The sequence below is a fragment of the Triturus cristatus genome, chromosome 1_2 (assembly GCF_964204655.1).
Source record: "Triturus cristatus chromosome 1_2, aTriCri1.1, whole genome shotgun sequence".
Taxonomy (NCBI): domain Eukaryota; kingdom Metazoa; phylum Chordata; class Amphibia; order Caudata; family Salamandridae; genus Triturus; species Triturus cristatus.
Genome location: NC_140580.1, coordinates 644,596,756 through 644,620,491, shown reverse-complemented (window position 1 = coordinate 644,620,491; position 23,736 = coordinate 644,596,756). Strand labels below are relative to the sequence as shown.

Genomic DNA, 23,736 nt, shown 5'->3' with positions numbered 1-23,736 from the left:
GAAAAAGCGCTTCAATACCCTATCAGGGGTAGCAAGCGCTCTATAACTGCAAACCTTTTTCCCTCTTCTATCCCTCCACTATCCTTCTCAATCGAAATAACTGACTAACATTTCCACCACTCAAATTACTTTCATATTTCACTATACTAATTTATCACTAAGCCTTTATGGATTCCGGAGTAGCGTCCTAATCACCGAAAAGGCGCCTTGACGCCTCCTCAGGGGTAGTAAGAGCTATATAAATACAATTACAATAGAATACAATACGAGCTGACTAGGTGAGTTGGAAGGGGGAGGGCAAACATAAATAAAGGCTGGGCCCCTTTCACGCCCACTGCCCAGAAAACAGGTGAGCATGGGTCTGGATATTGAGTTGAATGGCTTGTCAAAAGAGAAACAATTGTGTTGCAGTGAGCCCCCTAGACGCATGTGACCTGGTACCACTTAATCTGCTGTACCAATGATAGTCATCCCTGTAGAAACTGTTTCCTACAATACAAGTTAAGTTTTGAAGATAATGCAAATGAGAACAGGACCAGGCAGCAATTGCCTTTTCTAGCCACAAGAGGGAGACAGAGTTCAGCTGATCGGCGGGGGAACACTGCGCTCTACTAGGTCCGAAGTCAGTGAAAGCACCTCAGACTCTGTGAGAAGCACTCATTACTCATGAGAGACAGAAGCCACAGGATGTGAGCGAGCGAGAGCAGGGGATTAATTAACTATTAATTCTTCCTCTGACTGTTATGGCCATCTCTCTCCTGCCACCGCCTCTGAAGCCTAAGATGCTGGAAGGAGCAGGTGGCCCGGACAGGAAAGAGTGCCAGAAGCCTATGTCCGCCAGAGAAACTCCCACGTCACAGGGCTGAGGGGGACTTTGCTGCCACCCGGCTACACACGCAGCTAGTCCCCTGCTCTGGAAGGCTAAAACAAGCGGCTGCTGGCTGTAAAATGGTACAAGCTCGCGCTTCGAGTTGAGGGCGACCAATCAGGGAGCAAAGGCACGCCATGGCTGGTAAGCCCCAAAGTTTCTCCTTGGTTCAGCTGTTTTTTTTCCATGCTTTTGAATTGAGTGAACTTCCGTTCATCGGTGTGCATTATTGCAGGCAGTGCTTTAAATGGGCTGGTACTGTCCGGTACTGAGTACCGGCACTTTTTTATTTTAAGAAGGAGAGTACCTGCCCTTTTCAGGAGAGACATACTACTTTTAATTGGAGAGGTATTGTTAGACTCTGGGTACCTGCCTTTTCATTCTTAAAATACGGGTCTGCTCTACGAACATGCAGTGTAGTGTCCTTTTAACCGGTCTTACATTTTTTTAATGTGACAGTCCTGGGGCGTATCTGTAGAATTACCATCTGCGATACATGTAATAGAACAGTACAGGAACTTATCTTTAGATCTACCATCTGCAATACATTCAATAGGACAGCACTGAGACTTCTCTGTAGATCTGCCGCCTGCTATACATTTATTGGGACAGTACTGAGATTTCTCTCTAGATCTACCGACTGCGATGCATTTAATGCGACAGCACTGAAACAACTGTGTAGCTCTAACGTCTGCTTTACATTTAATGAGACAATGCCGGGACTTCTCTGTAGGTCTACCGTCAGCTATACATTTAAAGGGACAGTATTAGAACTTCTCTGTAGACCCGCTGTCTGCTAAGCATTTAATGGGACAGTACTGCAATGTTTCTGTAGATCTGCTGTCTGCTATATATTTAATGAGACAGTATTCGGACTTCTCTGTATATCTGTCGTTTGTTAGATATTTAATGGGTCGGTACTGGGACTTCCCCGTACATCTGCCATCTGTCATTTTTATTTAATGAGACAATTGTAGAATTTGTCTGCAGATCTACCGTCTGCTATATATTTAATGGGACAGTACTGAGACTTCTCTGTAGATCTACTGTCCGCTATGCATATAATGGGACGGTGTTGAGACTTCCCTGTAGATTGACCGTATGCTATGCATTTAAAGGGACAGTATTGGAACTTCTCTGTAGATCTGCCATCTGGCGCACATTTAATGGGACAGTACTGATGCTCCTCTGAAGATGTCATTTGTTTTTAAATGGGACAGGGCTGGCACTTCTTGGACCAGCATTGGTATTTCTCAGAAGGTCTCCGTGCAGTTCATGTGGCAGGGCTGGCACAACTCAGCAAAGCCGGGGTACTTTCAAAGAACCTGTATCTTCTGATGGAATCAAGTGTCCATAGTAAACTGTATTTAAATTGGTTTTAACCAGCATGAGAGAAGCTCCAGGATTGGATGGAGCGGGTTGGCAGGACGCTCCTTCAGGTCCTGGAGGCCTGTGATTGTTCTCCTGGGTTGGAGAGCTCCAAAGTGCGCATGTCAGGCTAGCCGTTGTAAACCAGCCGGCCAAACTGAGAAGCTCACATTGGAGCACCCAGTCAGCCACTGCTCCAGTCCTCCATGATGCCGACCAGCAGCAGAGGATTTGCCTCGCATTTCTCCTGGCTCAGCGACAGACTGGCGTCTGGGGGGCACCACAGTGAAAAGTAAAATGGCAATGAAATTATTTCATTGCCATTTTATTTTTCACTTTTAGTGCAGCTCGCAGTGGGCGGTAGAGGGGGCGATGCTCCCCCGCCCTCATGAGGAAACCGCCACTGACTACTTTTAGTGAACGTCAGCTCTTCAAATGTCGTCCAAGCGCTTCTTCAGGAATCCAGGCACTGTTTGCAGACACCCCAGAATAATATATGGGAGCATAGCCATTCCCTTATCGTGCACACACGCATCTCACGGAGCCTGGGCAGTACAGTCATTTTTAGGAAGTACATGAAATCCAGGGCATACCCGTGTTATTAAGCTGTGCAAACATTATTAAGGAGCAGGCATAGAATAAGCAGTACAGGCATTCGATGCAGGTTGGCCATTCTTGAGGAGTTGAGGCGTTGGTCAGGTGTGCTGTTCCTTCAAGTGAGATCAGCCACTCTTAGAGAGTGCACAGACAGCTTAGGGAGCATAGGGATTGTAAGGAGTCAGAGGGTTCTTATGCTGTGCAGACATTCCTAAGGAATACTGCCATCAGTACAAGTACAGGTAGTTTTTTTTAAAATCTCAAATCGTTTTTATTGAATTTCAAGTAAAGAACAAATAAATGATGAACATAGTGATAAATAATAATTATCACAAGAATACAGACAAATAATAAAAAAACAGGAATATTAGAATTCTAGGAAGGATAGGCTTCAGAATACAAACATTCTTAGGAAGTACTGGTGTTCTTAAGGTGTGCAAACACAGTACAGTCCTCCTGTAGCACAAGCATCCATAGTGATTACAGGAAATCGAGGAGGTGCAGCTGTTATTCAGAAATTCAGGTATTCCTCGGCTTCACAAGTGTTATGTACAAGCATTATTTATTGTGGACATTTTAGTGCTAAATTTATGCAAGTGGTTGGCGGTGGTGGGCACTAGCACTCATTTTTATGGTCTGGTTCGACAGCACAGTTGTCGCTAGACAATTGTGTGAAAATCACCGGGAGAGAGGCTTTGGCTCCGCCCACATGTGGGGATCAGGAGTACATGTTTTGATTGTGCAGAAGCTGTGTGCTTCCACAAAAAAAGTTATTGGACTCCACACAACTGTGATCGTTTTGTTTATTTATACAGCTGCCTGAGCTTGATCTTTTAGGGGCACACCCATGATATTGTAATGCTATTAAAGTGTCTTATATAATTAGATAATATATGGTGTTTTTCTTTGGCAGCAGCACAAACGGGAGGAGGGCAGTCTATTTGAAATGCTTCACATTGCCATACCACATTCCTTTAAAGCCAGAACCATTGCCAATGCTGGTTGAGTACTGGGGGCTATTTTTAATCATCAGACTTAGGGTAAACAGTCAAAATATCGAAGTTAAAATATCGAGATGACAAAATATCGAGTTTTAAATATTGAGAGGACAGAATATCTACTGTTAAAAATATAGTGGTGCAGAATAACGATATGCAGGTAAGAAATATCGTTTTTTATAATATCGAAGTTAGTAATATTGTTAGTCATACTATCGTTGTTAAAAATATAGATGTTTTTGTGTTTTAAATGTTAGTATATGTGTTAAAAGTATATATTATTTTTGTAATGTATGTTTGAATTTTTTCCTAAAGTAATGAATTTTATGTTAAATTATTTTTGCGTATTTTAGTTCTGTAGCGGGTTGTGGGTTGATAGGGGACTAGGGTGGGAAGTAATTACATTTAAACAAATTAATTAATTAATTATTATTTTTGCATGTAAGAATTTATATTGTTAATAGTGTTATTTAATTAATTATTAATTAATTATAAATTGATTAATAATAAATAATAATTTATTAGTAAATATGTTGATTGTGTTAAAAAAAGTTATTAATTAGTTATTAATTTGATATTAATTAATTAATTTATTAATATGATAATTGTGTACTTTTTTGAGAAGTGGGTTGAGGGTTGATAGGGGAGTAGGGTGGGAAGTAATTTAATTTTATTACAATTTTTAATATGTTTTATATAATCTTTATTTAAAGTTATTTTAGAGTGTTAATTGTATGAATTAATTGATATTTGATGGTTATTAATGTTATAGTTCATTGTTATTAGTTTATTAATTAATTTATAATTAATTATATTAATTGATGAATATTTTACAATATTGGTGGTGACGTTTATGGGGTAAATGGTGGAAGGTAAAAAAACATTTTTTAAATTAATTAATTGTTAATTAATGTTATTATATTGCAGGAGTGGGAATACTAAATTAATCCCCTACGCTATCCAAAACTTTCCCTACTGTTATACTTGGTGGAGTGGGAATAGTACATTATTCCCACCCGCTATCCAACACTTTCCCTACTGTTGCACTCGCTGGAGTGGGAATAGTAATTTTTACCCACCCGCTATCCAACACTTTCCCTACTGTTGCACTCGGTGGAGTGGGAATAGTAATTTTTACACACCCGCTATCCAACAGTTTCCCTACTTTTACACTTGTTGGAGTGGGAATAGTCATTTTTACCCTCCCACTATCCAACACTTCCCACTCGCTATCCAACACTTTCCCTACTGTTAAACTCTCTGGAGTGGGAATAGTAATTTTTACCCACCCGCTATCCAACACTTTCCCTACTGTTGCACTCACTGGAGTAGGAATAGTAATGTTTACCCTCCTGCTATGCAACACTTTCCCTACTGTTACACTTGTTGGAGTGGAAATAGTAAGTTTATCCCCTACACTATGCAATGTTTTCCCTACTGTTATAATTAATTTCGTGTGAAATATTATGTAATTAAAAAAATATATATATATATTATATATGAAATTAATTTTTATATTTATATTACATGTTTATTTAGATATATATGTAATTATAATTTTAATTATGTTTTTAACATTTCATAATTAAGTTTAATTATTTATTAAAATGATTAAGTTAATATGCATATAATTTATTATGCATCTTTAATATTTGTTTACATTACATTTATTATTTATGAATTTTAACACCTTTTAAATAAGTCTAACTATGTTTTATTTAATTATATTATAATGTAATTAATTTTATATTATTTTTAAGACATTAAAAAAATCGATATTTTATACAACAATTTTTTAACAACGATATTTTGGCATTGAACTCTTGGTGCCTACCTTTATGGAGATAGGAAGTCGATATTTTGTCCATAGATATTTGGATACGATATTCTGGTACCTCGATATTTTGACTGACGATATTATGTCAGTGATCCCAGACTTAGACCCAGATCAAGAGATAAAAAGATAGAAAGGGAAATAAAAGGAGAAAGAGGAAGATTTGGAAAAAAGTGACAAAGGGAGAAGGCAGGGATGAGAAAGAATATGCAAGAGTGAGATAAAGAGACAGGAAGTTTAGGATGGTGGAAGAGTGAGGCATGAGGTGGCAGAAAGAAAAGGCAACCTGGTATTGGGCAGAACTAGTCCTGGGCCCCTAAATATAATATTGGGCATCTGCACATTGACTGAATGGGTATGTCTCGAACAAGTGCGCCCCCTACAGTGGGTACGCGTCAGTACCATCCGTGCCGTATATGCCTGTGTGGGGGAGACCCATGGGTCTCCCCCTGTGTGCGAGTCGTACGGCTGCGGGTGTCGGGGGGTCCGATGCGGACCCCCGAAGTCCGACTCTGGGAGCTTTTGCGAGCCGGACACTCAGGCTCGCACAGGCTGTCCGACGCGTGCATCGTACTGGCTCACCGTGAATCGCATCCATTGCACGCCACGGTTAGCTTACGACCGAGACGTACGGAGCGGTTCGGACCCGGAAACGACTCGGTCGGTGAATTTCATGTAGCTCGCATCGTACTGGCTCGCTCGTACAGTTGTACGAGTCGGACGGAAAACACGCGTACGGCTCGTAGTTTTTCCGTCCGGATCGCGTTCGGTGCCCTTCCGACCCGGATCGGAATCAGCCCCTAAAGGTTTGGCTTGCCGGCATTCTGAGGAAGTCTAGATATTTGCTTTACATCTCTGTACTTGGTCTAGTACTTTAGATATATTTTTTTAAATCATTTCTGTTCATGGTTTTGTTTCTATGTCATTATTTGTTTCCTCTAAAGCGCAGCATGTAAGGCACGTCTGGGGAATGCACAGTCCACAGCAGAGCAAGAGGTCCGGTTTAACTTAAACAATAAAGAAAAGGGAAAAAACATAAACTTTTGTTGCATTTATTTGTTGTATTTCCTGTACTTGATAAACGCACAAATCTGTTCGGCACACAGAGTGCAGTGCACAATAATAGAGCAACTGATACTGTAGTCACTAACGCAGGTTTTTAAGGACAGTAATACAAATAAGTATAAGGAAGAGGAACACGTGGAAATAAAACGTGGAACACCCAAAGAAAACTCTTCCCAAAACTGTTTGTTCCCCCCCCCCCAAACCGCATGCCATCCTTTTTAGGTTTCGCAGACCTGCGTTGCAGCGCGCATGCGCTGCTCGCTCTGTGAGGCTTCTTGTAATCGAGATTTCAGAAGTGGAGTGTAGGCTCCGCCCCCTCTTTCCATCGGCTTGCGTCATTGTGCATGCTAAACGCTGGCTTTCCATTGTAAGGGAGGCTTTTTAGTCACTCCTTGTTACCGCCCTGTCTTCTTTTGGCCCTGCCCACCCGGACTGGATCTTTTACTTGTGGCGTTACACTGTGTCCTTTAAAAGTCGGTAAGCACTCTTTTAACCCCTTCGCTGCCAGGCCTTTTCCCCTCCTGTGCCACGCCCTTTTTTGGCTATTTGGGGTAGTGCGCGCTGAGGCCCCTGTAACTTTTTGACCACATAAGGTATCCATGCCAAATTTGCGTCCTTTTCTTCCAACATCATGGGGATTCTAAAGGTACTCAGGGTTTGTGGATTCTCCTAGAGGGGTCACAGAAATGAGCCAAAATACAGCAAAACTTTGTTTTTTTTCAGAAAAACGGGCTGCAAATGAAAGCATCTGGGTTTTTCCCTGCAAATGTTATCAAAAAAGGTTTTGTGGGGTTGAAATCACCATTTTCCCAGCTTTTCGGGGATACCAGACTTTTGTCTGAAACCCAACATTTTTTACACAGTTTTGGCATTTTTCTGGGACACAGTTAATGGCAGAAATGGGTACAAAAACAATAATGGATCCTGGAAAGCTATACATTTTCGAGAAGAAGACAAAATTCTGAATTCAGCAAGGGGTCATTTGTGTAGATCCATCAAGGTTTTTTCATAGAAAATAACAGTTAAATATAGGATAAATTGAAAATTAGTTGAAAAAAACAGCCTTTTGTGTCAACGTTTTCACCTGTAACTTCTTCTAATTATGACAGCTCTTTGAAAGCAATATACCATTACATCCGCTAGACATTACTGGTTGTGGGGATATACAGGACTTGTAGGTTCACCAAGAACCCGACGAACCCAGAGCCAAAAACTGAGCAGCAACTTGCAATGGTTTTTTATTATTTACCGGGTATATAGTAATTTTTCTGTAAAAATGTGTACATGGAAAATCGGTATGAAAGACACCTATGTATTTCTGAAATGGGAACAAAATATAGAGTTTAGAAACAGTAGATATTTGCACATTTCTGAAATTGGGAATACTCATACTAGCATGAGAATTATCAGTCATTTTTTAGAATGACTTCTTTTTTACACAATATCTTTCATTTGGAAGGCAGAAATCAGGGGCGGCCTTTGGCATGTGCAAGTTGTGCACCTGCACAGGGCCGCCAAACCCCAGGGGCCGCCATGAGGAATTGGATACAATACATATTCGTGGCGGCCCCTGGCAGGGATTTGGCGGCCTCCGGCTTAATTGTGGGGACTGCCTTGCAGTTGTGCAAGGAACGCTTTTCGGAGGAGTGTTGGTTTTAAAGAATGGAAGATTACCCATTTTTTTTTCTGAACCTGCAGGCAGGTGTACACTACGAGGAAATGTGCGTGTTGTGGAGATTAGGCAGATGGAAATGGCTAGGCCTCATGGAAAATAATTGAGGGTTTAGAAGCCTCTCGTTCAGAGCGAGTAGGTCAGGAAGAGCCCTTTTAAATAAAATATATAAAAAGCTCCTACGCTTTGAAAGTTAGTGGTTCTGCTTTGGATCAGGTTGACTAGTGTTAGACTCGTTGTTCGGCAGGATGTGAAAAGTTTCATTGGAGGTGGTGGGAAGTATGTTCTTGTGGGGAGATTAGAAATTAATTATGCTTTTTCTACGTTTATTTTATTTGGTTGCAGGGAGAGTTGGTAGAAAGGCTACCGTTGCATCATGAAGCCGGTGTGATTATTAGTACGGTTAAATATTCCTACTGTTGCTTGGGAAACGAAGCAGACTTGGATATTTCAGCAATGTTCTTGAAGTTGAGGTGACCTGAAAGGGTTTTTCTAGTTGTACTACTCCGAGTCTTGGCTACTGACTATACTGTAACTTTCACAATGAGAGGAAAGAGAGAGTAGTCCCTTTTACTAGTAACGTCAGGGGATGGATACTGCTCGATAGTGCCAAAATGCTCCTATGTTTTGTAACGCTCTTAACTTTTCTCTGTTAATCTCGTCACTCTCCTTTTTGAGTAAGTGTTGACGGTGTTTTTCTTGAGTATTTTGTTGATGAAGTAAAAAAATAACGGTCTTCTTTGCATGTATTTTGTTTCTAATGATTTCCATATTGGATGTTTCAGGAATTAGATGGATTTTGATCCTTTTAATATTAGTCGGAAAGGGCAGTGGATCTTTTAGGACATGTAGAAATGGTGTTTTTCTATCGTAAGAGTGACTTCCGTGTATCGCACAATTCCCATCGCAAACGCATTGTCAGTAGGGCTCTTAAGATTGACAAGCCTGACAAATGTTTTTGGGTCTGGCGTGAAAGCAGCTGCTCCTCAGAAAACGAATGAGCCCTATTGATGCCTTGGGTAGTTGTGTTGGGAGGAGTCTTCCTACTTCGTGCTGCTTAAATGACAAATTCACGATTTATTTTGGACTGGCAGCAATCGGGAGTTTATTTCTGTTTACTCTGCGTAGTGGAGTTGTTCTCATTAGTCATAAAGATGTGCATCCACAACTCCAGTTTATTTTTTCATTTTTCACTCTTTCTGTTTTTTAAAACCGACACGTGTTCTACCAGTTATTTTGATCAGTTCAGTTAGCACCTTTGAATACAAACTCAACAGTTTACATAGTGTGCGACCATAGCAGTAGAGATCAGAATTAGCCAGATTTAGTGGTCTCTGAATGGGTCACTCACCTCTTAGCAATTACTAATTGTAAGGAACTCACACAATTATCTTTTTGCTGCTTTTGGGACTCCTCTTTCATACATAAAATGTGTTTGTAATTTTATTGTAACTGAAGGTGTGAAATGATAGGGTAACCAGGATGGAATCATAGTAGTATACTTTGTTCTACATGATTCGCAGCTATTTATATAAGATGTCAAACTGTGTTGCTTAATTTTATATTAAGAGCGTGAAATCAAAATAATGTTTTCGTTTTTGCAAGCAAGTTGAAGCCTACATGCCAGGGTAATGAATTTAGTCATCTGCTTTATTTATAATGCTGCTATTGGATCATTTTAGCTCCAGAAAAGTAGCTTACCTTATTTTGGTGGTCTTCGCAGCTTGTGAAATATCCTTAAAGATAACGTGCCCTCTGAAAATGGAACACAAATGATTTACTAATTTCTTTAGTTTTTTTATGCTTGTATTCTGTAGGTTGATATCCTTTCAGCCTATACTGATTGGATGGGAATTTCTAATTTTTCGCGGACCATCTTAGCCACTCCTTAGCTCGCACATTCCCACAACGGGCTAGCGTTTGATCTCAGACTATAGAGATAGAAATAAACAATTTGCTGATATCCCTACGCCAACCCTTCTCCTATTTTTCTTCTCTTGATGTACAGGACAAGCAGTTTTCTACTCAACACTTTGGCAAAAGTTAAACGCTTACGAGGCGGCTATGCAGTGTCTGCAACGGACATGGCAATGCGTAAGACACCATATTCGATATGGTATCGATATTACTGTTTCCGGGCAAAGAGCCACAGATTCTTTCTCTGTGGGGGGGCTGTGGGTCCGGGGCCCCCCTGTCATGGCCCTGCAGCCGTCTGTGCCAGTCCCTCACGTCGTGTGTCACAATGCCCTCCTCCTCCTAAATGTTATCGTTCTGAGACAAATTCGGAAGGGTAGGAGCAACCGCAGGTACTGGTCATCTAACGTCTTTTCTGAACGTTTTATTAAAACACATTCCTGAGCTCCGCCCCGCCCGGACCCCGTCTTCCGGGGCCCCCTACCTACGCTCCCTGCACAGGGCCACCATGAGCCTAGAGCCGCCCCTGCAGAAATGCATCGAAAGTCAATAGATAATAACAGTTCCTTTACAAATCTGAATTACCCTAAGTCTCCCGATAACAATGGTACCTCACTTGTGTGGGTAGGCATAGTGCCCGCGACAAGAAACGGCGCAAAACGCAACGTGGTCACAACTCAATATCGCAGTGAAAATTTACCCTTTTTTGGCAAAGTGCCTAGCTCTAGTTTTTGAACCCTAGCTCTGCGGGCACCTTGGGAAACCTAGCAAACCTATACATTTTTGAAAACTAGACACCCAGGGGAATCGAGGATGGGGTAACTTGACTGCCTCCCACCAGGGTCTGTTACCCAGAATCCCTTGCAAACCTAAAAAATTGTAAAAAAAACACATTCTCCCCACAATTCTGTGGTGGAAAGTTCCGGAATCTATGTGGATCCACAATTTTCCACCCACCCTGCGTTCCCCAAAGTCTTACGAGAAAAACGGTACCTCACTTGTGTGGGTCGGCCTAGTTCCTGCGACAGGAAACGGCGCAAAACGCAACGTGGTCACACCTCAATTTCGCAGTGAAAAATGACCCTTTTTTGGCAAAATGTCTAGCTGTAGTTTTTGAACCCTAGCTCTGCGGGCACCTTGGGAAACCTAGCAAACCTATACATTTTTGAAAACTAGATACCCAGGGGAATCCAGGATGGGTTGACTTGACTGCCTCCCAGCAGGGTCTGTTACCCAGAATCCCTTGCAAACCTAAAAAATTGACAAAAAAAACACATTTTCCCCACATTTCTGTGGTGGAAAGTTCCGGAATCTGTGTGGATCCACAAATTTTCACCCACCCCGCGTTCCCCAAAGTCTTCCGAGAAAAACGGTACCTCACTTGTGTGGGTCGGCCTAGTGCCCGCCACAGGAAACGGTGCAAAACGCAACGTGGTCACACCTCAATTTCGCAGTGAAAAATGACCCTTTTTTGGCAAAATGTCTAGCTGTAGTTTTTGAACCCTAGCTCTGCGGGCACCTTGGGAAACCTAGCAAACCTATACATTTTTGAAAACTAAACACCCAGGGGAATCCAGGATGGGGTGACTTGACTGCCTCCCACCAGGGTCTGTTACCCAGAATCCCTTGCAAACCTAAAAAATTGACAAAAAAAACACATTTTCCCCACATTTCTGTGGTGGAAAGTTCCGGAATCTGCGTGGATCCACAAATTTCCACTCACCCCGTGTTCCCCAAAGTCTTACGAGAAAAACGGTACCTCACTTGTGTGGGTCGGCCTAGTGCCCGCGACAGGAAACGGCGCAAAACGCAACTTGGACACACCTCAATTTCGCAGTGAAAAATAACCCTTTTTTGGCAAAATGTCTAGCTGTAGTTTTTGAACCCTAGCTCTGCGGGCACCTTGGGAAACCTAGCAAGCCTATACATTTTTGAAAACTAGACACCCAGGGGAATCTAGGATGGGGTGAGTTGACTGCCTCCCACCAGTGTCTGTTACCCAGAATCCCTTGCAAACCTAAAAAATTGACAAAAAAAACACATTTTCCCCACATTTCTGTGGTGGAAAGTTCCGGAATCTGCGTGGATCCACAAATTTCCACCCACTCCGCGTTCCCCAAAGTCTTACGAGAAAAACGGTACCTCACTTGTGTGGGTCGGCCTAGTGCCCGCCACAGGAAACGGTGCAAAACGCAACGTGGTCACACCTCAATTTCGCAGTGAAAAATGACCCTTTTTTGGCAAAATGTCTAGCTGTAGTTTTTGAACCCTAGCTCTGCGGGCACCTTGGGAAACCTAGCAAACCTATACATTTTTGAAAACTAAACACCCAGGGGAATCCAGGATGGGGTGACTTGACTGCCTCCCACCAGGGTCTGTTACCCAGAATCCCTTGCAAACCTAAAAAATTGACAAAAAAAACACATTTTCCCCACATTTCTGTGGTGGAAAGTTCCGGAATCTGCGTGGATCCACAAATTTCCACTCACCCCGTGTTCCCCAAAGTCTTACGAGAAAAACGGTACCTCACTTGTGTGGGTCGGCCTAGTGCCCGCGACAGGAAACGGCGCAAAACGCAACTTGGACACACCTCAATTTCGCAGTGAAAAATAACCCTTTTTTGGCAAAATGTCTAGCTGTAGTTTTTGAACCCTAGCTCTGCGGGCACCTTGGGAAACCTAGCAAGCCTATACATTTTTGAAAACTAGACACCCAGGGGAATCTAGGATGGGGTGAGTTGACTGCCTCCCACCAGTGTCTGTTACCCAGAATCCCTTGCAAACCTAAAAAATTGTCAAAAAAAACACATTTTCCCCACATTTCTGTGGTGGAAAGTTCCGGAATCTGCGTGGATCCACAAATTTCCACCCACTCCGCGTTCCCCAAAGTCTTACGAGAAAAAACATACCTCACTTGTGTGGGTCGGCCTAGTGCCCGCGACAAGAAATGGCGCAAAACGCAACGTGGTCACATCTCAATTTCGCAGTGAAAAATGACCCTTTTTTGGCAAAATGTCTAGCTGTAGTTTTTGAACCCTAGCTATGCGGGCACCTTGGGAAACCTAGCAAACCTATACATTTTTGAAAACTAGACACCCAGGGAAATCCAGGATGGGGTGACTTGACTGCCTCCCACCACGGCCTGTTACCCAGAATCCCTTGCAAACCTAAAAAATTGACAAAAAAAACACATTTTCCCCACATTTCTGTGGTGGAAAGTTCCGGAATCTGCGTGGATCCACAAATTTCCACCCACCCCCGTTCCCCAAAGTCTTACGAGAAAAACGGTACCTCACTTGTGTGGGTCGGCCTAGTGCCCGCAACAGGAAACGGCGCAAAACGCAAAGTGGTCACACCTCAATTTCGCAGTGAACAATGACCCTTTTTTGGCAAAATGTCTAGCTGTAGTTTTTGAACCCTAGCTCTGCGGGCACCTTGGGAAACCTAGCAAACCTATACATTTTTGAAAACTAGACACCCGTTTGCTTCCAGGGAGGCATGGCTTGCGTGGATCCCCCAACGTTTCCTTACCCAGAATCCCCTGCAAACCTCAATTTTAGCTGAAAAAATCACATTTTTGTGTGGGAAAGTTGTGGCATCACCGGGCTCACTCAAATTTCCCACCACCCAGCGTCCCCCCGGGTCTCCTGGTAAAAATGGTGCCTCACTTGTGTGGGAGGCCCAAGTACCCGCGACAGGCAAGGGCCCAAAACGCAGTGAGGAGACATCAAAATTGCCTATCTCAAAACCACCTGGTTTTGCAAGGGGGGTCACTTGGGTTTTTGGCCCGGTGCTCGGCGGCGATCTAGGGAAACCTACCAAACCCATACATTTCTGAAAACTAGACACCCGGGGGCTTCCAGGGAGGTATGGCTTGCATGGATCCCCCAACGTTTCCTTACCCAGAATCCCCTGCAAACCTCAATTTTAGCTGAAAAAATCAACTTTTTCACACATTTTTGTGTGGGAAAGTTGTGGCATCACCGGGCTCACTCAAATTTCCTACCACCCAGCGTCCCCCCGGGTCTCCTGATAAAAACGGTGCCTCACTCGTGTGGGAGGCCAAAGTACCCGCGACAGGCAAGGGCCCAAAACGTAGTGAGGCGCACTACGTTTAGGACCCTTGCCTGTTGAGGCGCACTACGTTTTGGACCCTTGCCTGTCGCGGGTACTTGGGCCTCCCACACGAGTGAGGCACCGTTTTTATCGGGAGACCCGGGGGAACGCTGGGGGGTAGGAAATTTGTGTCAGGCCGGTGATGCCACAACTTTCCCACACAAAAATGTGTGAAAAAGGTGATTTTTTTCAGCTAAATTTCAGGTTTGCAGGGCATTCTGGGCAAGGAAACGTTGGGGGATCCACGCAATCCATACCTCCCTGGAATCCTCCGGGTGTCTAGTTTTCAGAAATGTGTGGGATTGGTAGGTTCCCCTAGGTGGCCGCCGAGCACCGGCCAAAAACCCAGGTGACCCCCCTTGCAAAACCAGGTCGTTTTGATATAGGCAATTTTCATGTTGCCTCAATACGTTTTGGGCCATTGCCTGTCGCGGGTACTTGGGCCTCCCACACGAGTGAGGCACCATTTTTATCGGGAGACCCGGGGGAACGCTGGGTGGTAGGAAATTTGTGTCAGCCCGGTGATGCCTCAACTTTCCCACACAAAAATGTGTAAAAAAGGTGATTTTTTTCAGCTAAATTTGAGATTTGCAGGGCATTCTGGGTAAGGAAACGTTGGGGGATCCACGCAAGCCATACCTCCCTGGAATCCCCCGGGTGTCTAGTTTTCAGAAGTGTGTGGGTTTGGTAGGTTCCCCTAGGTGGCCGCCGAGCACCGGGCCAAAAACCCAGGTGACCCCCCTTGCAAAACCAGGTCGTTTTGAGGTAGGCAATTTTCATGTCGCCTCAATACGTTTTGGGCCCTTGCCTGTCGCGGGTACTTGGGCCTCCCACACAAGTGAGGCACCATTTTTACCGGGAGACCCGGGGGGACGCTGGGTGGTTGGAAATTTGAGTGAGCCCGGTGATGCCACAACTTTCCCACACAAAGATGTGGGAAAAATTTGATTTTTTCAGCTACAATTAAGGTTTGCAGGGGATTCTGGGTAAGGAAACGTTGGGGGATCCACGCAAGCCATACCTCCCTGGAAGCTCCCGGGTGTCTAGTTTTCAGAAATGTATGGGTTTGGTAGGTTTCCCTAGATGGCCGCCGAGCACCGGGCCAAAAACCCAAGTGACCCCCCTTGCAAAACCAGGTGGTTTTGAGATAGGCAATTTTGATGTCGCCTCACTGCGTTTTGGGCCCTTGCCTGTCGCGGGTACTTGGGCCTCCCACACGAGTGAGGCACCGTTTTTATCGGGAGACCCGGGGGAACGCTGGGTCGTAGGAAATTTGTGTCAGCCCGGTGATGCCTCAACTTTCCCACACAAAAATGTGTGAAAAAGGTGATTTTTTCAGCTAAATTTGAGGTTTGCAGGGCATCCTGGGTAAGGAAACGTTGGGGGATCCACGCAAGCCATACCTCCCTGGAATCCCCCAGGTGTCGAGTTTTCAGAAATGTGTGGGTTTGGTAGGTTTTCCTAGGTGGCCACTGAGCACCGGGCCAAAAACCTAGGTGACCCCCCTTGCAAAGCCAGGTCGTTTTGAGGTAGGCAATTTTCATGTCGCCTCAATACGTTTTGGGGCCTTGCCTGTCGTGGGTACTTGGGCCTCCCACACGAGTGAGGCACTGTTTTTATCGGGAGACCCGGGGGAACGCTGGGTGGTAGGAAATTTGTGTTCGCCCGTTGATGCCACAACTTTCCCACACAAAAATGTGTGAAAAAGGAGATCTTTTCAGCTAAATTTGAGGTTTGCAGGGCATTCTGGGTAAGGAAACGTTGGGGGATCCACGCAAACCATACCTCCCTGGAATCCCCCGGGTGTCTAGTTTTCAGAAATGTGTGGGTTTGGTAGGTTCCCCTAGGTGGCCGCCGAGCACCGGGCCAAAAACCCAGGTGACCCCCCTAGCAAAACCAGGTCGTTTTGAGGTAGGCAATTTTCATGTCGCCTCAATACGTTGTGGGCCCTTGCCTGTCGCGGGTACTTGGGCCTCCCACCCGAGTGAGGCACCGTTTTTATCGGGAGACCCGGGGGAACGCTGGGTGGTAGGAAATTTGTGTCAGCCCGGTGATGCCACAACTTTCCCACACAAAAATGTGTGAAAAAGGTGATTTTTTCAGCTAAATTTGAGGTTTGCAGGGCATTCTGGGTAAGGAAACGTTGGGGGATCCATGCAAGCCATACCTCCCTGGAATTCCCCGGGTGTCTAGTTTTCAGAAATGTGTGGGTTTGGTAGGTTTCCCTAGGTGGCCGCCAAGCCCGGGGCCAAAAACACATAGGACCCCCTTTGCAAAACCAGGTTGTTTTGTGATAGGTAATTTTGATGTCTCCTCAATAGGTTTTGGGCCCTTGCCTGACGCAGGCACTAGGCATACCCCCGCAAGTGAGGTACCATTTTTCTCTGAAGACTTTGGGAACGCAGGGTGGGTGGAATTTTGTGGACCCACGCAGATTCCAGAACTTTCCGACAAAGAAATGTGAGGAAAATTTGTTATTTTGAACACATTTTTAGGTTTGCAATGGATTCTGGGTAACAGAACCTGGTGAGAGCCAGTGAAGTAACCCCATCCAGGATTCCCCTCGGTGTCTAGTTTTAAAGAATGTACAGGTTTGCTAGGTTTGCCTACGTGCCAACTGCGCTAGGGCCCAAAAGCCACAGGTATGCACATTGCTAAAAAAGAAAATCGGAGTCCAGTGGGATTTCTGCCGCCCTGGGGGGGAATCGGGGAAGGGGGTTTCATCCTGATATGCCCCTAAAGGGGCAGAAATACTGTGGCTATTTTTTGTGGAGGTGGGGGCATTGGTATGACCATTTTGGGCAGCCCCACGCATAAAAAAAGCCTGCGTACTCTCTGGCGCCTACTGGGCTTTCTGCCCCCCCAGGGGCAGATCAGGGGCCACTGCCACCATCTGCCCTCCCGGGGGAGGCAGAAAGACTGGAATTTCTCTGGGGGTGGGGTGGGGTATTGTCATGCCCATTTTGGGGAGCCCCTACCCCTACACTAAAAATCCATGGTTTCTAGTGGGCATTCTGCGCCCCCAGGGGGGGCCAGATTGGGGGCTACAGCTCCCATCTGCCTCCTGGGGGGCAGAAAGACTGTCATTTTTGTGGGGGGTGGGGAGAGGATGCATTGGCATGCCCGTTTCGGGCATCCCACACCCTAAAAACAATTGCGCCCAAAAAACACTGGTGTTTAGTGGGCTTTCTGCCCCCCCCCGATGGGGCAGATTAGGGGCAATGCCCCATCTGCCCCCCCGGGGGGGGGGGCAGAAAGACTGTAATAATTGGGGGGTGGGGTGGGGTCATGGGCCTGCCCGTTTTGGGCAGCCCCCACCCCTATTTTTTATTTCTTTTACAATTCCCTGGTGTCTAGTGGTCTTCTTGCCCCCCCAGGGGGGCAGATTGGGGGCCAATGCCCCATCTGCCCCCCAAGGGGGGCAGAAAGGCTGTAATGGTGGTGGGTGGGTGGGGGCATTGGCGTGCCCGTTTCGGGCAGCCCCCACCCTAAAAAAAACCCAGAAAACAAATCCCTGGTGTATAGTGGGCTTTCTGCCCCTCTGGGGGGGCAGATTGGGGGCCAATGCCCCATCTGCCCCCGGGGGGGCAGAAAGGCTGTAATGGTGGCGGGTGGGTGGGGGCATTGGCGTGCCCATTGCAGGCAGCCCCCACTCTAAAAAAAAAGTAAAAACAAATCCCTGGTAGTTAGTGGGCTTTCTGCCCCCCGAAGGGGCAGATTAGGGGCCAATGCCCCATCTGCCCCCCGGGGGGGGCAGAAAGACTGTAGTAATTGGGGAGTGGGCTGGGGGCATGGGCCTGCCCGTTTTGGGCAGCCCCCACCCCTATTTTTATTGATAAAAAAATTCCCAGGCGTCTAGTGGGCTTTTTGCCCCCCCGGGGGCATATTGGGGGTTAATGCCCCCATCTGCCCCCCAGGGGGGGCAAAAAGACTAAATTGCACCAAAGTTTCATGGGGGGAGGAAAGCCCCTTGCCCAAGGGGCTGCTCCCCCCTCCCTGGTGTCTAGTGGGTGGATCCCTTCTTGGGGATCGCCCTCCTGTGGCGATCCCCAAGCAGGGATCCACTGGGGGTACCATTGGAAAGGGGAGATTCTCCCCTTTCCAACGATACCTCTCCCGTCTTTCTACGTGCTCAGGGGGCTGAGAAAGCCCCCTGAGCACGTAGAAAGTGAAACTGAAATGAGCCTCTTGGCTCATTTCAGTTTCACTTTCACTGTAATGATGTCGGCGCGACGTGCGCGCCGATCGTCATTACAGTGAAAGGGGGAGGGGGGGCCTCGGGAGCTGGGGAAGCTGTTCCCCAGCTCCCGAGGCTATTTTGGCAGAAAGGGAATCCCTCTGGTGCCCTAGGGAATGCCTCATGACGAGCTGGACTCGTCATGGGCACAGCGCGACTGTGCTCCATGACGAGTCCAGCTCGTCATGGGCATACAAGGGGTTAATTTACTTTCAGCGCGATCCGCTTTGAGTGCGGTCCGCCTCGGGCGTGCTTCTTTATTTATTTTGCCTAGTCCGCGGTTGCCCGGTCATCTGGGAACGGGAAGAATATGAGGTGAGGTATTAATATTATCTTGAAGGGGGCTGCGAGAAGGGAGGTGATTGAGGGGCAAATGGGAGAACACAAGCGACATGCACAGAAAATCCCAGCTTGTTTCAGACTCAGAATCACAAGCACTCTTTTAATTTACTTTCAGCGCGATCCGCTTTGAGTGCGGTTAGCCTCGGGCGTGCTTCTTTATTTATTTTGCCTCGTCCGCGGTTGCCCAGTCATCCGGGAACGGGGAGAATATGAGGTGAGGTATTATTATTATCTTGAAGGGGCTGCGAGAAGGGAGGGCATTGAGGGGCAAGCGGGAGAACACATGCAACATGCACAGAAAATCCCAGTTTTTTTCAGACTCAGAATCACAGCTCTGCGCACAGCTCGTGCTCTGTGAGGATAGCCCATGTACTTCCCTCGGCATATTTTTGCTGGTTCTAGTAGCTCATCCACAGTCTGTGCCAACCTGCTCTATGGGAGCATCTGCACTCAAAGCAGTTCTTAGGCGTGCGTTCATCAGCTGATGCCCTTCCAGGCTCTGTGTGGGGATCCCATGTCCTTCCCTGGGTATGTCATAGCCGGCTGTCCACATTCTGGGCACCCAGCTTTATGGGTACATTTATAATCCCTGCGTCTCTTAGGCACGCGTCTGTATGCCACCCGCATTCTAGGCTCTGCTCACATAACCCTCTAGTTGCTTAAGAGTGCACCGCAGCCCACCCAATGATCCACATCTCTGTAAATACATATAGAACCCATGTACTCTCCCAAGATCATGTACTTATCAAAAGTCTTTGCGTTCCAATGCCTCTCCCCAATACTCTGTGTGACTATAGTCGGACCCCATCCTCAAGGCGTGTGCTGTCTCTGTCCGAACTCCGGTAAACTCTGGTGCGCACAATGCCTAGTAACACTATGTTCTCTACTTTATATGTACACCCCCTCCCATTTTTGTAATTTCTGCAGATTTTATGCACGCCAAAGTACATGTTCCGCGAATGATGAGTGCATAACAAGTCTGTGCCTCCACGTGCTCCGTGTGCACATCCACATGTAATTGCCATCTGCGGGCTACTTGAGAACATCTGCAGTTCATGTCCTCTGATAGGTTTGTGTTCACAACCCCAGTCTCTGCACCTGTAAACTCTGTGTGCACACCCATAGCGCACAAACTCCAAATTGCTGTGTACATATGCACCGTCCCTGTTCTCTATGCCCTTCCTTAGTTAGTTGCCTTTTGCATAAAAAGCAACTGGAACAATCCGTCTCAGGCCGTTAAATGAAGTACTATTACATTTTATAATAGTAATACCTGTTACTTACTGCACTTCCGAACAGTATATACTGTTGTATGAAGTGCTGTACATAAACTCATTATCATTTATTATAGCCCATCAGGCCGTATTTCCATGTAACTAATGTAGAGGTCTATTTGTCGTGGTCCAGTTGACTGTTCTGTGGACCACTGTTGGACAGGCCACACGAAGGGCTTGCTCCCTCCCCGCATGACAGGGCCCAAGCCCCGGCCCGCCAGGCGTGACCCACGAGAATCACCCGCACCCCGTCTCCCGACGGAACTCCTGCCCTCGGACCTCCATGTATCACGGGCCCAAGCCACCACCGGCTCCCTCGGCCGGGTCAAGCCGCCATCTTGGGCCCTGCGCCGCGAGGCCGCGTGGCCTCCCCCCGACCCTAACCCTGGGCCTGGCCGGCCCCGACATCCCGGCACCACCATCCACCCAGGAGGTGAGCGGACCACTTGGCAGGTCAATGGGAGAACGAAGCGCCAAGGACTCTCCCCCGCCAGGTGACGATCGCCTCCAGCTCCCCCAGGCACCGGCTCCACCCTCCCGCTGGGTGTCTGGACACCTTCATCCCGGACCCTCCGACCTCCAAGTGCGAGGGTCCGGACATCAAAGGGCACCTGCCCTATAACTGGGGCAGCTCCGGAGCAGGAAGGCAGTTGTATCCTGGAGTCGAGAGACACCGAGAGAACTCAGCCTTGACGGACTACTGGCGCTGCCGTAGCCCTATCTTGTGAACTATCGTCCTGCCTGCTGGCGCTGCCGCGGCCTTCTGCAACATCCATCCTCGTCGGGACCTGCTGGCGCTGCCGCGGCCCGTTGTAACGACCACCTTCACCGGGACCTGCTGGCGCTGCCGCGGACCGTACCTCGACCATCTTCACTGGGACCTGCTGGCGCTGCCGCGGACCGTGTATCGACCATCTTCACCGGGACCTGCTGGCGCTGCCGCGGCCCGTACCAGCTAGACCACCAAGCTCGAGGATTGTGAGCTACCCACCATACCATCTCAACTACCAGACTGGTAACCAGACTGTCCCGCTACCCCCTTTTCCCATCTTGAGAGACTTGAATCGAGGGGACCCCTGAGTCCAGACCTCCTTGTACCTTGTTATCGTACCTTAAGAAGTGCTTATAAAGAACGCTAACTCATCTCCTTGTGTGGTATCTGTCTGTGGGGGGGAAGTTATTTGTCTGTACGATCGCTGGAGACGGCTCTCCCCGGAGACCTCTCCCCTTGTCCTCGGCCGACCCTCCCGGTCCGTCTAACATTGGTGGCCAGCGGCGCGATCCGAATCAACGCGTAATCGTACAGAGAGTAGCTCACCCCACGACAAAACCACGATGTCAGCCAAAGATAGCGGTTCCACTGAAAAGTTCCAAATGGATAAGTTGGAAGAATAGAGCCATCGCGAACTTAAACAATTCTGCATGGAACTAGGCATTGCTACCACCGGCCTGAGTACCAAAGATGATTTGAAGCGCGCCCTTGAGTCGTGGGCAGAAACTGGAATCGCCGGATCCTCCGACCAAAACAGTGTCGCACCAGAGGGGAACGCCACGGCTCCCGAGGAGCGGGGAACGGGCCTCTCGCAGGAAGAGATCCAGGAAAGAGAAAGGACCAGATTACACGAGTTAGAAATGGCACGACTCAAGATGGACGGTGAACTAAAGTTGGCCGAGCAGAAACTAAATCTAGAGCACCTGCGGCTCCGAGAGGAACGAGAAGAAAAACAGAGACAGAGAGAGCTTGAGGAAAAAAGAATAACACTCGAACACGAGCGCAAACTGGCGGAAATAGAACTTCGGAAACAGAATAAAGAACCGGGGGTGCCTGAGCGACCGCACACCCCAGGGGCAACCGAGAAAAAAGTCCACATACCCAAGGATGTTGTCCGAGAGTATGTCCGAGAAGACGACATACAGCAGTGGTTCAAAGCCTACGAGATCGCCATGACCTCCCACCGGATCGACCGGAGTGATTGGGGAGCCGGACTATGGGGGAGGTTCGTCAACGAAGGTCGCGATGCCCTGTTGCAGCTCCCAGATCACCAAATGACGTCCTACGACCACATGAAGGCTGCCCTCCTCACCCGCTACGGTCTCACACCCGAGATGTACCGCCAGAGGTTCAGAGATTGCACCCGGATCCCGGGTACAACTTGGGTGGAGTACGTAAACTATTTCAGCCGAGCCTTCGAGGGATGGATCAAGGGGAGCCATGTAACGACCTACGAACAACTCTTTAACCTTATGGTATGGGAACACCTGTCGAACAACTGTTTCGTCGAGCTCAGGCAGCACCTCCTCGACAGTAAATTGACTGACCCCCGGCAGCTCGCCGCTGAAGCCGACCGATGGGAAAGCACCCGAGTGGGCCGGAGAGGACCACACGAGCAGAACCGAAGCAACCAAGGCCAGCACCGTCCTCGGGGAGGAGGAGGAAGCCAGGGGCGAGGGAGAGACACCCTCCCGGCAACACCCGTGGCCAGCACCCCGCCCCCGGCCGGCCGGGGAAACCCCCCGATGCGTCCAGGGTTCCGAGCCAATGTCACATGCCACCGATGCCAGCGAGTCGGCCATTACGCCAATGACCCGAGCTGCCCGCAGAACCAAACGCCCAAGCCCCGCCAGGTAGCTGCCGCCGCCCTGGGGGAAGAACGACTGTCAGAGGAACAGGAAGAGTATGAGCCGGCCCAGCAAGAGTGGGAACCGGCCGCCATGGTTCTAGCGTGCCTAGGGGGAAAAGACATAGTCCCGCGGGCTCCCCTACCCGCCAACACCAGGAAATACGGTCAGTGGGTGACCATTAATGGGCATCGGGCCGAGGCCTTACGTGACACAGGCGCCAGTGTGACGGCCGTCCGCTGTCACCTGGTGAAACCCGAGCAGATCCTGCCGAACATTCTCTGCCCCGTCCGCTCAGCCGACAATTCCGAAAGTCTGTGTCAAATGGCCTGCGTCCCCTTCGAATGGGGAGGGCTCTCCGGCCTGTTGAAAGTGACGGTCCGGGATGATGCCCCCGTGGACTGCCTCCTGGGGAATGACCTGGAGAGTTCCCCGTGGGCCACCGTCGAGAGAAGAGAGCACCTGGGGATGCTGGGCCTCCCGGACTGGGCCTGCGTAACCACCCGGTCCATGGCCGCCCGTGCCGTCCCCCGACCAGAAGAACCGGAATGGCCGGCACCTCCGCCCCCGGTCGCCCCAGTAGAAGACAACGGCGGGGTAGGGGCCGGTCGAGTACTGGTGGTACCTTTCCGCTTCAGAGACTTCCTGCTCAACCTGGCCCACGATGTCCCCCTGGCTGGACACCTGGGCCAAGACAAGACTTACAGTCGCCTAGTGACCCACTTTTTCTGGCCGAAGATGCGGAACGACGTCCTGAACCACTGCCGGTCCTGCCCCACGTGCCAGGCCAGCGGGAAGAGTGGCCGTAAGCTGAAAGCCCCTCTACAGCCCTT

At 47.8% G+C, this 23,736-nt stretch overlaps 1 protein-coding gene across 3 annotated transcripts in view; it reads left to right on the top strand.

Annotated features, from left to right (window-relative positions):
* Positions 1–625: 625 nt before the first annotated feature.
* LOC146867778 (synaptotagmin-15-like) overlaps positions 626–23,736 on the top strand; it is a 278,429-nt gene continuing 255,318 nt past the window's right edge. Inside the window, exon 1 of one of the 3 annotated variants that reach the window (XM_085607884.1) lies at positions 626–1,012. Coding sequence is in view for 2 of the 3 variants with exons in the window: in XM_085607875.1 (XP_085464001.1) it covers positions 1,006–1,012 (7 nt within the window). In the remaining variant the exon portion in view is untranslated. The remainder of the gene's footprint in view (positions 1,013–23,736) is intronic. The other 2 variants (XM_085607875.1, XM_085607893.1) reach the window with 2 other exon arrangements.